The sequence below is a fragment of the Crinia signifera genome, chromosome 2 (genome assembly GCF_055691185.1).
Source record: "Crinia signifera chromosome 2, ASM5569118v1, whole genome shotgun sequence".
Lineage (NCBI taxonomy): Eukaryota > Metazoa > Chordata > Amphibia > Anura > Myobatrachidae > Crinia > Crinia signifera.
This window is the reverse complement of record NC_139218.1, coordinates 284,213,413-284,228,023: the sequence shown is the minus strand read 5'-3', so window position 1 is coordinate 284,228,023 and position 14,611 is coordinate 284,213,413. Positions and strand designations below refer to the sequence as shown.

Here is a 14,611-nt window from a genome sequence, read left to right as displayed (position 1 = left end):
CCCACCCTGTCTTTGGCCAGAAGCCTGCAAATATAAGTCAAGTCCCTACTGACATATTTGTGAGCCCAGGAGAAATCATTTGATGGTCAACAACCAGGATTTCTCAAGCAGCGGGCACATGCGAGGGGATTCTTCGTAACATATCCCCTCACATGCTTGAGAGGAGATATGGCGGTTGGGGTGGGTGGCACCACGGCTGCTCAGTAAGCTGCATGCTTCGCAGCTTACCAAGCAGATCAGTATGAGGGTCTTTGGGTGAGGGTCTTTGGGTGAATTCCCCAGTTTTTTTTAAAGCGGCAAACATTTATATCACCACTTTAGAAAAACTGGAAAACTCTCATCCGTCTGAACATCCACCTGACTGCGTCATACATGCACCGTCCGTCTGAACATCCACCTGACTGCGTCGAGCATCGAATGATTTATAAGGTGCATGCCAATCTAAGACACTTTCTGGTGCCACTCCCCCACCCCCAAGCACCTTCCCCCACCCATGGCACCCTTGCACTGACCTTCACCCATGCAATAAAAGCGTTCATAGGTTGAGGGGTGGAGCCCCTTACGGCGGTGTGAATAGTGCCCTTAGGGAGCGATTAGTAAAAAATAAATGACATCACCCTAACAAAAGAAACAGAGGTTACCTCACAGGGGCACTGTCAGACTTATGGGGGAAGGCAGATCCATCTTTCCACCATGCAGCTGCAATGTGGGAGATGTTGTTCATCACCACCTGCCACTCTGAGCAGCGTCTTTACACCTAGATGCTACAATCTTGAAGGGCCGCCGAGCTGGAAGTACGGCTGCCATCTTGCTGCAAGTCCTTGTGAGAACTGTAGTCTGCCAGAAGTTCGGAGTAACACGGCAGCACCTTGGCGTCTTGCTGCACTCTGAGTGAGATCTGCACGCAAGGTATTGGCAGGCAAAGAGGAGCCTTACAGGACCAAGGGGTAGATGTATGAAGCAGTGATAAGGGAGTGATAAAGTAGCTGGTAATTTATCACTGGCCAATCAGCTCCTAACCATCCTTTTTTGAACCCAGCCTGTAACTTAACAGTTAGGAGCTGATTGGCTGGTGATAAAAGTACCAGACACTTTATCACTTCTTCATACATCTACCCCCAAATGCTCCAAATCAATATACCCTTGACAGGACTCACAGCTAACCACACTCCCAGGTACAATAGAATATGTTCCATTAAAATCTAAGAAATCTATTTCCGGGAACTGGAGATATCTGCAGTCAAGCAAGCTGTCCTCCCACCAGAAACTTATGAATAATAAGCCCACTCCACTATACACCCCTCCTCTGCATATTAAACATCCTGTACCACCCTGGAAGTTATATATCAGGGCCCCTTCATTCAGCCCAATGCCCTCTTCTCCCACCATCTGTGCAGTAAAAGGGTAATTAGTGGAAATTACTGATCCAGGCCCTACGTGCTGAGCGGTTGATATAATACCGCCTACCACCTGCGGGACATCAAAGCTTCCACTCATAGCACCCCCCACCCCTACCGCTGGAGGGGCCCCAATACATTGCTATGCCCAGGGGTCTACACTGCTGTTGACACCCCTGTATGTGTATATATATATATATATTATTTTTTATTGTTATTATTTATATACATTTGGTCTATCTATAATACTTTAACTGACCCGGCATATACTGGGTCACATAAGTGTCCATCTCTGTGCTTTGCTCCGCCCAGCTGGAAACCCCCTTCTGAAAATCCTGCGTTTGCCCCTGCGTGCTGTTGCTGTGCATGCGCCAACATTGATGGATCGGATTTGGCACACAGAGCAGCCAGAGCCGGATTAACAATGGGCCTGATGGAGCTATAGCTCCAGGCCCACTCTCCAAATAGGCCCATTTTGTAGCTGAGGGTCAGGGCTTTCCAACGAGACCAGCCCTGCGTCGCTAGCCCCCCGGGAACCAGAGATACTGCCAAGCAAACCTGGGACGTTTTCCCCATAGGATAACATAGGACCCGCTAATTCCGACCTCCACCCGGTTCCAACGGCTGCCAGTTCCCCCTACAGCATCACAGAAACTCGAGGTTGATCTCAGTCGAACCCAAATCGCTGGGCCTTCAATCTGGCAATGGGCATGGAACCCCTGGCAATGAACATGGAACCCCTGGCAATGAACATGTAGGTAAGCAACACTTATGTAGCATAATTTTTAATAGGCATTATGGTGTTTGGCATAATACGTAATGGAGATTATGGTGTGAGGCTTAACATGTAATGGGCATTATGGTGTACATTTTTAATGTGCGCCTTTGGCGCGCAATGCCCCTATTTATTAAGCATATTGTGCATTATTGCTCAATCTGTTTGGTATAGTGCAGGCATGTCCAAACTATGGCCCTCCAGCTGTGAAACTACAAGTCATATCATGCATTGCCACAGTTTTGCAATTAGGGAATGCTAAAACTATGTCAAGGCATGCTGGGACGTGTAGTTTCGCAACAGCTGGAGGGCCACTGTTTGGACATGCCTGGTATAGTGTATATTTTGGCTCAATCCATGTGGCAAAATGTGAATTTTGCCTTAATCTGTGTGGAATAACGTGAATTTTGACTCAATCTGTGTGCCCTAGTGTGAATTTTTGCTCAATCGTGTGAATTTTGTCTCATTCCATGTGGCATAATGTGTAAGAAGCAAGTATAGTATAAGGGGTTACTATTGTGTTGCATGATTTGTAGGAGTATATGGTGTTGTTAATTTAGGTTACCACATAAAAGGTGCTGACATATTGTCTACCAAGTTTCGGTTTTCAGTATTTTTTTATGACTGGAGTGTCGCTTCACCTCGCAAGTATCTTAGGACATCAGCGTCCTGCGGGTGCACCTTTGGAGTGCACCCGCCAATATATCTCCCTGCATTTTTCTTATGCCAGTCCCCTGCCTTTTCCAGGCATATATAATTAGTTGAAAGTATTTACACAAATAGAGACACACCCATGAGCAGACCACCCAAACAGAACACTGGTCACGCCTCCCACATTATTAGGTGCTGGCCGCAACCCCTATTATTGCGCATAATAGGCCCTTGATCATTTTCAGCTCCAGGCCCATTTAGACCTTAATCTGGCTCTGAGAGCAGCCAGCCGAGAAGTTTGACTATATCACTCAAACTTTGCATACTGCCTAAACATAGATATCCAAGGACCAAGCTACATCCTGGCCACAGCTTGTTGAACCTGTGGCCATCAGACAGACGCTACAGGGCCATTCCCACCAGGTCTAGAGAAGCCTAAAAAGTTTCTTCCCTCAAGCGGTTCACCTGCTGACATGTGAACTCTCGAACAGCTGACACCATAACCCTCTGCACATATGTATCTATGGAATATATTTCTGTATGACTGTATGTGTTCCCCCCACCTGTTTATTTTGTATATTGGTTATCTGTTGATTGGTCTACTTGTCCCCTCCAGGCTGTTGCACAGCAAAACGAAAACAAATTCTTATTATGCGCAAGTATTGCAGGCCAATAAGGCTGATTCTAGTGGACAGCTTTATACCAGCATCAACTCCCTGTGTTACCTATAGTGACACATAATCTTCAGTTCTACTGCCCCTCTGCTTTTTCAGTAACATCTTTGGATATAATAATGTTAATAACCCTGGTTAATTTCTTGCCATTCTCTCCATACGGTTACTTTTATTTTGCTCATTGTTTCTTATTTTAGTTGCGTACAGGGTGCTGCACTATATAAATAAATGCGAATAATATCCTGGGACGTTCTGGTTCTGCAGTATAACAAATAAAGTATATTCTTCCAGCGTTTCTTTCCTGCCTCTCTCCTATCCCCAATGCCATAGCCGGCGGGAACAGCAAGCAACAGCAGCAGCTGCTGCCAGCCAGCCTGCCACTATATCTCCCGCGCTTTACGGGCAGCCGGGATTTGTATGACACCACACGCGCCACCTCCCTTCATCCTCTTCCCAGCGAAGACGTCACCGTCTGAGAGCTCCGCATGCATGCACACACCCGATGTCTATCAGCTGCTGCATGACTGACCAATTGGCGCTCTCCCCCAGCTCCCTTCTCCCTACGTCACCATCCTCCTGCCGGCTTCTCCTCCCAGAGGTTCCGCCTCCCCGGCGGCCCTGTCCAATTGGCTGCCGGGAATTCTCCGGCGAGCGTGACGAGTACGGACGGAGCGCGCGCGCGCCAACAAATACCCACCCCGGCCACGCCCCCTCGAGGCCGCCCTCCGGCCCGCGCTCGGTCTCGCGCCCTCTCTCTCTCTCTCTTCTCCGCGCGGCGTGTGGTGGAGGCGCTGCGGACATGGCGGCCGAGCAACAGCACTTCTACCTGCTCCTCAGCAACCTGCTGAGCCCGGACAACGGCGCCAGAAAACAAGCCGAGGTGAGCGGGGGAAACCCGGGACTGGCTATGCCGTTGGGAGACATCTCCTGTGACCGGCTGTGTCACCCGTACCCTGGCCGCGGCCCACGTGTGGCAGTTCTCCCTTAGCCCACAGTCTCCTCACGTACGCCTGGCACCGGCTCCCTTACCCTGTGGCTGTGTGCTAGCCCTCCCCGTAACTTTATCCCCGGTGCAGGGTGTGCGGGGTCCTCCCCGGCCAGTGTGTGACAGTTTGTCCGCCCTCTACAGTCACAGGTGCAGCGAGTGTGTGCTGCAGTCACGGTCTACTCACTGCCACTATTGCTGTAGCCATGGGTACATGGAGCCTGTGTGCACTGTGCCCCATGCTCTGTGCCGGGTATAGAGGGTGCTGGGTATGATGCTGCAGCACATTGTTAATGTACCCAGCGAAAACTTTCCCCCCCTCATAGCAGCAGGTCATGTGCCTTTGTTACTCCTAATCCCCCTCAGCAGGGAGTCCTCAGTGCGCGGTTTGCTGGGGAATCACTGCTGAATGGAGCTGACTCCAGCGCCTGTCTACCAGGACATGCCCATTGGCTGCTGGCTGCATCCCCGGCATCCCTGCCCCGCACACTTCAGCACTTCTTCTCTTGTGACCATTCACATCATAAATCCAGTCATTCAGTCCTTGCTTTATTCACTGGCTCCCATTGTTATCTGCAGTTGGCTGTGCATGGTAGATTGCCACATGCAAGTAGATGTGTACTTTCTGCTGTGGTTTTATGAAGGTGTGCTCATGAGGATGAATTGGTATTCAAGTGATGTTTAATAGTGCTCTATGGGGCAGATTCAACTTAGGTTGCACAACTTTCAATACTTTAAACTTTCAATTACGGCTTCTTGGTGTTCAATTGTTAAATGGTATGGCTTTCACAGGGAGAAATCACAACTTTTTTTTTTTGCACCTTCAGGGTTTAATTTGTAGTTTTTAAACGTGTCAGGCTATAGTGCATGACCTGGTGATACTGTAGTTGAATATTTAAACTGTAATGACTAATAAAGGTTTTCTTTAAAAAGCAGATACATGGTTTTAAATATTGAGACCTGTTAGTGTTGTAGTGATGGAGTTGCACTGGTGCCATGCAACTTTAAGTAATGATACTGATGTGTCCACCTACAGATCTCCTCCATACCCTACAAACATAAGGCATTAGTTCTATGGGGACTATGTAAAAACCGGACCCGAACTACACTCCGGACCACCGGACAGGACATCAACATCTGCAGTCCGGAGCTTGTGGTGTCCTGTCCGGGGGGGTCCCTGTGATAGCTATCACCAGGGACATGGGGGAGGGGAGATTTCAGCCTCCCCTGGTGGACCGGACCGTCCGGTTTTTGCTACATGCCTGGACCGTACAGAGAGGCTTTATTCTCTCCTTCCTCCTCTCCCTGGTGACAGGCACCCCCACCGACAGGACACCCCCCGGATCGGAGGCTACAAGCTACAAAATGCAGAGTTTGATGTCCGGTCTGGCGGTCCAGGGGTTTTGTCCTGGTCTGGTTTGGTTTTCACCCATACCCATTCTATGTGACTAGCTCCTAGTCTCGTAAGCAGGGTGCAATGTATCAAATTATGTAGCAATGTGTACGGTTGATTTGTGCTAACCAGTGGTCTCTGCTTAGCGATGGCCGACGATTTGACTAGATTTTGACTACATGTAGTCAAAATCTAGTCAGGCATTGGTTACATGCTTGGGGGTATACACACATGGAGCAATACCTGCTTAATTTCTAAGCAATGAAGTAAGATGACTTAGTAAACAGTTTAAAATCATCCCGAGTGTGACTTTTTCTATTGCAATGCCGCCTTTTCAAAAACCGAGTAGGACACACAACTTCGGCTGATCAAAATGATGTGCGAACTGTCTATATTCTGTGTGTGACTGCAGCTGTATCTGTATAGACACTGCTATGTTATGGCCAGATACATTAACTCGATTTAGGCCGATTGCACCTGTTCCCGACAGAACGGGATGAGAAATCATCCCAAATCAGGTCAGTGTGATGTTCCCTCAGCTCCGATGCGCGTTCTAGTGCGCATCATACCTGAGTCAGAGTTTAGACTGGCATTCAGGTCCGACCTCTCTCCCAGCGGTGGGCAGGGAGAAGGGGTCGAACGTGATACATGACATGTAACAGCACTACTGGGGACATGACCTGTAACAGCTACTAAATATGTGCAAGACAATGATTGCTTGACATTCAAATTCAGTATCTGAGACCTAAACCTTGCTTTATTATGCACAAATAAAATGTTTGTGTGTATTTCATGTGGTTGATGTGTTTATACAGCATAAATGCAAAATACTTCATTAGTGATCATTCTAGCACCGACTATCTTTGAAAACCCACGCAGTTCCTCTTCCCTGCCTGGGGTGTTGCTGCCTGCTGTAGTGCTTCTAGCACAGTGTGGTCTGTTTATCAGCACTGACATGCAAACCAGACCTGTGCTAGAAACACCACAGCAGACAGCGACACCCCAGGCGGGGGAAGAGGAACTGCAAGGGTTTTCAAAGATAGCGGGTGCTAGAATGAACACTACTTCAAGATACATAATTCAAATATAAAAATATTCTGAAATACGGAATAATCAGTTATCCAAAATTCTGCTGGTCCTGAGCATTTTGCAGGGGTGTCCAAACTTTTTGCAACGAGGGCCAGATTTGGTGAAGTGTAAATGTGTGGGGGCCGACCATTCAGCCTGACATTCTTTGAATCAGTAATCCCATCAGAATGGTCCCCCACTGCCCCCATTTACTCTGTCCCCCAGTCTGCCCCTCCTTCACTGTATATTCCCCACTCTGCACCCATTCACTCTGTCCCCCAGCCTGCCCCCTTCTCTTAATTTCCATCAGTGCCTCCATTCATTGTATGTCCCCAAGCCTGACCCTGCTTCACTGTATGACCCCCATTCACTATGTACCCCACTCTGCCCCCATTCACTGTATGTCCCCCAGCCTGCCCCTGCTCCCCCTTCTCTGAATGGCCATCACTGTCTCCATTCACTGTATGTCCCCCAGCCTGACCCTCCTTCACTGTATGTCCCCCCAATCTGCCTCCTCCCTTTTCTGTATGTTTCCCAGCCCCTTGTGTGAGCCAGAGGAAGGAGATGCAAAGCAGGCACTGCAAGAACAGGAGATGCTTGGGCTCCCGCTGCCGTCCTCCAGTCTGCATGTTACGGGAGCAAGCTTCCCCCTTGCTGCCCCCCTCCCCCACTTGAAATGACAACACGGGCCGCAATTGGCCCCCGGTCCTGACTTTGGACATGCCTGGCATAAGGAATACTCAACATGTATAAGCCTATTCCTTTGTGCCAACCGGATGGAGTTGAAATACAGACGCCAGAATCCCACCCGCCGAAATGCCAGCAATTTCTCCCTCCCTCATAGAGGAAGAATAAAATAGTGTGCCAAGACCAGCGGGGGGGTCCACTCCCCCCTTGACTATATTTTGCCGTTTAGGATTCCGGTGTCGGGATTTCGCCTGCCGGGATTTCGTACTAAATCCGTGCCAACTACTAATACCAAGTATACTATGGGGGTGCTGGCACCATCTTTAAATGTCCCTATCAGTGCGAAGTACCAATTTAAAAATGTATAAGCGGCACTAGTCACTGAGTTTAAAAAAAGTATATTTAGATCTGCACTGCACCCAGGCCCCCCAGCACTACAGGGCAGCTGAGCTGGAAGACTGGATGCTGCGTAGCATGGAGGGCAGGCAGCCGCTTTGTAATGCCCCCAGTAGTCCCCTTACTACAGTGCTAAGGGGGCACAGTAGAATGGAGACAAATGTTTTAACATTAAAAACTTACAAATCTGTTAAAGTATGTGCAGCACAGAGCACATTAGGACAGTAGGTCCCAAGCTGCTCTGGTTAACCTTCTGCAGGATACCAGTCACAGGGTATATATATATCTGTACAGTGTATTTAAAAATGAATGTATTTGAAATAAAATGCACTTGCCAATACCTGGTGACTTAAAGGGAAACTGGAGCTCTCTGGGCTGCTGGATATCCCTGACCAACTTTTGTGGCCTCTGCCTGAGGATCCTGCCTGCCCATATTGATGCTCAAATTCAGGCTAGTGATGGCAGGCTTGGACTCTTCGCAGATTATTTTGGAGGGAGCCAAAGAAAACAGTGCAGAACTACCCTAGAAACATAGAATTTGACGGCAGATAAGGACCATTTGGCCCATCTATTCTGCCCCTTTTTTTACCCTTCAGGGTAAATTCTTATTTATTTAATCCTTATTTCTTTAATCCTTATTTCTTTGTAAGGATATTCATATGCCTATCCCAAGCATGTTTAAATTGTTCTACTGTCTTAGCCTCTACCACCTCTGATGGGAGGCTATTCCACTTATCCACTACCCTTTCTGTGAAGTAATTCTTACTAACATTTCCCCTGAACCTACCTCCCTCCAGAGAGGTATGATGTGCTGAAATAAGATAAAAGGAAGCTTGCATCCCTTAGAATGTGTATTCCTTCTGAAACAAGGATTATTGACCTGCTGTAACTTTTGTATGCTGCACTCCCCTTGCAAAAAGGGTGGAGTAAGACTATTTGAGCAATAAACAACTTGCCTTCAAGAGGACTGCCTTTCTTCCTCAGACTAATAATGCCACAGACGCTGTCCTGTTATCTAGCTTTTCTGCATTCAGTCCAGTGTCTCCAAGCTCCACTCTTTCAGCTACCATGCAGGGCCTGGTCAATGAACAGTAGGGGTCAACAAATGCCAGTTTGGATGTATGACAGCCCTATACATAGCATCATACAGTTCCAGGTGCCAGTGGTAGAAGCAAAATACACAGGTGGCTACTGACAGTAAGGGCTGTTTCACACAGTACGGTTCCTGCCGCACGGTGAAATCCCGTACGGTCAGGGAGCCGCGCCGCACTCAGAATTTTATAATGGCAGGGATGGCCACAGCCCGGCAGCCGTCCCTTCCAGTGGGGGGATCCGGCTGCAGCCGTGCGGCCGGGCCGTGGCCGTCCCGTGTGAATGGACACAATAGTGTCCATTCACAACTGCTGAGTGCGGCACGGCTCCCTGGCCGTACGGGATTTCACCGTGCGGCAGGAACCGTACTGTGTGAAACAGCCCTAAGGGGGAATTCTCTCTTGATCAGATCCTGAGACCCAATCCAAATCTGACTACTTGGCACAGGCAGCTGAGGTGCATTTGGTCACGGGGCAATTCAAATGAGTTTTGGCCGCCCATCAGAGCAATTCAGTTAATGTTCTGATTTGGTGCCCATGTTTAAGCGCACAAAAGCACCAGGTTTAGTTGCGCAATCTGCTTATTGATCTTAATGCTGTTAGCGTAAGCTTGCCCACACTGAAAGCCAAAGGCAGGGATTCTCTAAATAGCTGCACGTCACTGGGATTGTTTTTAATTTAGGATTGTCGCTTGGTCTTTGCATTGCTTTCAGGTGTTTTTGTTCCTCCAGCAGTTTAAGCTGGGTTACACATGACTGTTTCCAGTGACTTTGGGGCAGACAAACTAAAGGGGGAACAAACAGGCTGCCTAACTTTATGGGGGCTGGTAACAGGAAAAACAAAATGGTACATCTAAGGGGGAACTACTGAGCGGCCATGGTACAACTACTAAGTGGAAACTACTGTGATGGAAACTATACTAAGGGGAAACTACGGAAGGTATGACTACTAAGGGGGGCATTACGAAGGGTACTATTAAGGGGTACTACTAAGGGAGGCTGCTGTGGGGGACAACTAAGAGGCTCTCTGGAGAAAGTTTTTTATTCTTACAGCAGGACTGCCCTGTATTAGTCCAGCTGTGCAAGGGCTGTTAAATGGGGGTACTGCTAAGTCTGCCGTATCAATCCAGTTAAAGTCCAGTGATACTGCCATTAAGTGATTGCTCTTGCACCTCTTATTTTGGCATTCTGTGCTCGTTGGGGCTTAGTTTTTAAGCGGCCACCCTGTCTGTCGCTGTAGTGCCACTATTAGATGGGCCACGTGTTTGTGCCGCCCACTTGTGTCACTTAGCATAGTCATCCAGCTACCTCGGTGCAACCTTTTGGCCTAAAAACAACATTGTGAGGTGTTAGTTCGGATAGACTGGAAATTAGCGGAAAATGTTATTGAGGTTAATAAAAGCAACAAAAAAAATCGTTCTTCGATTATTATAATTTTTTTTTTTTAAATACAGGTACAAAACATGACGAAACACTGGAGGGTGTGTTTTGGAACAGATCCAGAGCCAAAACACTGCCGGAGATACAGATCCAAAACACATTTCACGGAACAATAAAAGTGTCCGGTGCACGTCTAGTAATAATATAGTGTGTACACACTAGATATGCATGAGAATAATGTTTGCGGTAGTAATCATGCATATAGTTTACTATAACGTCTAGAGTGCACTTGTAATATGTTTTGTAAGCACCTCATTTGGAAACATTCCAGCCTTTTTTTTTTTTGTAGGATTGTCCATAATACTTATAAATAATACTTCATAATGCTATAAAGTAGTAATATTCTCAACAATATGTTGAATACGTAATTTTTTGTGGCTATCGAAATCTCCTGTTCTAGTGTCCTGTCGCAGGAACTAAAATAGTTCCAGCAACAAATACGTTGCACATTTCTGCTCGCCAGCGCAGAAGGCTTCAAACAGAATTGTCTGTGCATGCAGTGATCATGCCTGTCATGAGCCATCTAGTGGCCAGCACCTGAAAAATAATTGAATTCCGCATCAGTGAGGGGTATCCATTCAACACAATGCCTGGCTGTGTGCCAAGCCATTTTATTGCCAGCTTATATTTTTCCTTTTTGTAAATTTGCAACAACATTGCATTGTAAAGAAAAGTGGACATATTCATGTTGCCAGTTGCTTTTCTACTACTGTTTTAAGGTGGCCATGCACTGCTGCGAGAAGTTGCAGCAGTGTATGGCCAGCCTACCCCCTTTGAGCTGCTCAGGACCTTCTAGGTGGCAGGATCGCATGCGGTCCTTTTCCATGTGATGTTCACCACTGCTGGGATGTTGTTCAAATTCAGACGTGCAGCAGGTCCAACATCCAATGCACACAGGACCAGATCAAATATCAAACATGTAATTTGGCAAATCAAATAGCTGTCATGCACTGATGCTGTAATGGGTAGTGTTACTGCCATACAGCACTGAAGTCTTAGGTCTGGTTCCAACAACAGCACTATTTATGTAGAGTTTGTATTATGTCCCCATACTTGGGTTTCCTCCAGGTTCTTTGGTTTCCTCTCATAATCCAAAAATATACTTATGGCTCAATTATATCCCTTTTACACCAAAATCCCTGGTCAGAACCCGGTCTTTGAACACGGAAGTTTCCAGGGTCGGACCCAGCTTCATACCCCATTTACATGGCACTTCGACCTGGGTCTGCACTGTTTACACTGAACCTAGGACAGCCCTGCTTTTCCTCGTGGATGTCATTATTGGATGTCCCACATGCTCCCCCCAGCCCCCTCTCCTGTATCAACAGACAGCATCTTCTCCCATGTATGGCTTCCTGTGCTCACTCCCTCCAATAAAACATTGTCACTGGAGTGGGAGGCACACACAACACTGACCCCCCCAACTGTGGCCAGCAGACTACCTGTAGAGCGCCAGGAAGTGCTCAGATCCTGTGTGCTGACTACAGCGGTGCTCTCTGGTCGCTGCGGGAAAGCACTTCCTGCTACACGGATGTTTCAACCTGTGCTGGGATCATTTACAGCGGCCTCTACCCAGGTCCTTCCCATGTTCCATCTTGGCCAGGACCTAGGTAGGAGACCCGCGTAAATGGACATGGGTTGAGCTCTTTGACACCGCTGCTGACCCGGGTCCATGAAGCTAAAACCCAGGTTTTTGCAGCCGTGTAAACTGGGTATTAGCCTCCATCATAAATGGTGGACCCTAGTGTGTACATGTAGTTGGGAATATATTATGAGTCATTGGGGCAGGGCCCGTTAAATGTTTGTGTACATGTTTTATAGGATTGGCCATTTATAGTGCACTATTATTTAGATCAAGTAATGGGAATGACTGGCTTGTTTTTAAAAGGGGCACATAAGTGTCCCTCTGTGTAGGGCACATCTGTTGTACTAGAAGCAGTGGTTGTAATATACAAATTGTGTTTGTGATAAGTTTTCCAAACAGTTTTGCTATTTGTCCCAATTTATATCATGAAGTATGGCAACACTTTTATCTGTGTTTTCCAATAAATACACCATTATTTTTTTTTAACGAGGGCACATGCTACTGACCACCCAGAGAGGCTGAACTATGCCACGTTTCAGCCTATACTAATTGCAGTAAATTAAATAAAGTAAGTATAAAGCTAGAAAGCATATTCATCTCTAGTGTAGAAAGTAAATAATTTAGCAATCTTTGCTACTTAAATCTGTATATGGACCTGTGCAGAAAGGTGTGAAAAAGCCATTTCTACATTCGGTTAATTTAAAAAAAAAAAATCAAAGGAAATTACTAAAGCTGACCACATAATGAATTGGATTTAACATTTTAGTCGCACTTAAGTAATTTGCTTTTGAATTCCTTCTTTTGTATGGGAAAATATCTTAACAGTCCAGTTTACAATCTTTTTAGACATTAAGCATCATCTGCGTTTATTCCTGACCTATAAACTGAAACTTAAAGGCCCATACACACTAGCCAATTATCAACTCAAAGTACTGTAGCTAACTTTTCCTGTGGTGGCATTTTAAAATCCACCCTCCAGGGTGGGTTTTCCACACAGACATTACATTTTGCTATTCAGTTAGATGACAGAAAATGAGACAAATTTCTAGAGAAATCACTACATATGTTTTCACACATCCACAAAGAAAAATCACTGGGACTTGATGCAAGGCTTTTTGCTCACTAAACCTGTCTGTCCCAATTGAATTCCCTTCACACTGAGGTCCTGGTTTCAGACCCTGTGCGGCTCTAACCTGGGTTATACCGGGGTTGGTGCTATTCAGTGCACGCGGGATATAAATCAAAGTGCCAAAGATCAGGCTCTACCTATACTTTTAATTATGACTTGGTCAGACTGATTAGTGTCCCATTACATAGGTCATCTCCATGTCGAACCCAGGTCACTAGCAGTGTTGGATGAGTGTGGTATGCGTCTCCGACAGTCAGGATTCTGAGTGTTGTTATACCGACATCGGAATACAGACTGCTGGTACTCAGGGGGCAAGCGCAGACAAGCCCCTTGCAGGCTCAGTGGCTCACTGATCGCAACAGGTTGTTTTCCCTATGAGGCAGAATAGGCCCTCTGTCAGGATCCTGACTTTTGTACATTTTACAGTTGGGATTCTGATGTCTGTGTACTGACTGTTGGAATGCCGACTGTTGGAGCGTCACGCTGCACCCTGTTGGATTTTCAGATAATGCCAGTACTTGTGATTTCAAACCAGGTTTAATATCCGACTTAATAGCACCGCAGTGATGGTTTGCGCCATGCTAGGACACAACAGCATTGCAGACCTGGTTTTGTCTGATTTCTGCTCTCACCCCAGGATGGCTGTGAGCAAGAATGCTTCTGTCAGGCATTGCAGCACACTCAATTCTATAGCTACAGGACCCCCTTTTTTGGTGCCATTCCACTCCTGTTGATTGGAATTGACCCTATTTAATCTTGTTTGGCCAAGTTTTTGGTAGCGTAATTTCTCCAATATATGTATAACTAGTTAGCCTACTTTAAAGCAAATGCTTCTTAAGCTAGTCTGCTACCTTGTGATTGACTCTGTGTTTGTACATGTAAAAGAGAAAGATGTAGTTGCACTCGCTGCCAACAGATGTCAGTGTTTGGGAGACACACAATCAGACACTAGACATACGTAATAGGTTATGTAAATTGCAATATTAGACTTCTCTTTGACTTACAATGTAATAATGAAGCATTACAGCATTGCATCCAGTGAAGGTAATAAACCCTTTTTTTATGCAGGAAACCTATGACAGCATCCCTGGCCCATCAAAGATCACTTTCCTACTTCAAGCAATAAGAAATGCAGCAGCTGCTGAAGAGGTGAGACTTCATTTAGGCTGAGCTCTTCTGAACAGATATGTATGGTGCCATTGAGGCATATAAAATTGCTAATCGTATTAAGCGGGTTTGCGGGTTTTGCTGGCCTTCCAAAATGCTGTGAAGTTGAATGTTATACGGCAACTGTGTGTGGCTGTAAAACTGATTTTCAGTCAAGCTGATCCTTTTGGCATT

General features: G+C 46.6%; 1 protein-coding gene across 1 annotated transcript in view; it reads left to right on the top strand.

The window, feature by feature from the left end:
* The first annotated feature begins 4,195 nt into the window (after nucleotides 1-4,195).
* Nucleotides 4,196-14,611, top strand: part of IPO5 (importin 5) — a 46,134-nt gene continuing 35,718 nt past the window's right edge. Inside the window, exons 1-2 of the mRNA XM_083168767.1 lie at nucleotides 4,196-4,377; nucleotides 14,339-14,419. Coding sequence (XP_083024893.1) covers nucleotides 4,297-4,377; nucleotides 14,339-14,419 — 162 coding nt within the window. The 5' untranslated portion in view covers nucleotides 4,196-4,296. The remainder of the gene's footprint in view (nucleotides 4,378-14,338; nucleotides 14,420-14,611) is intronic.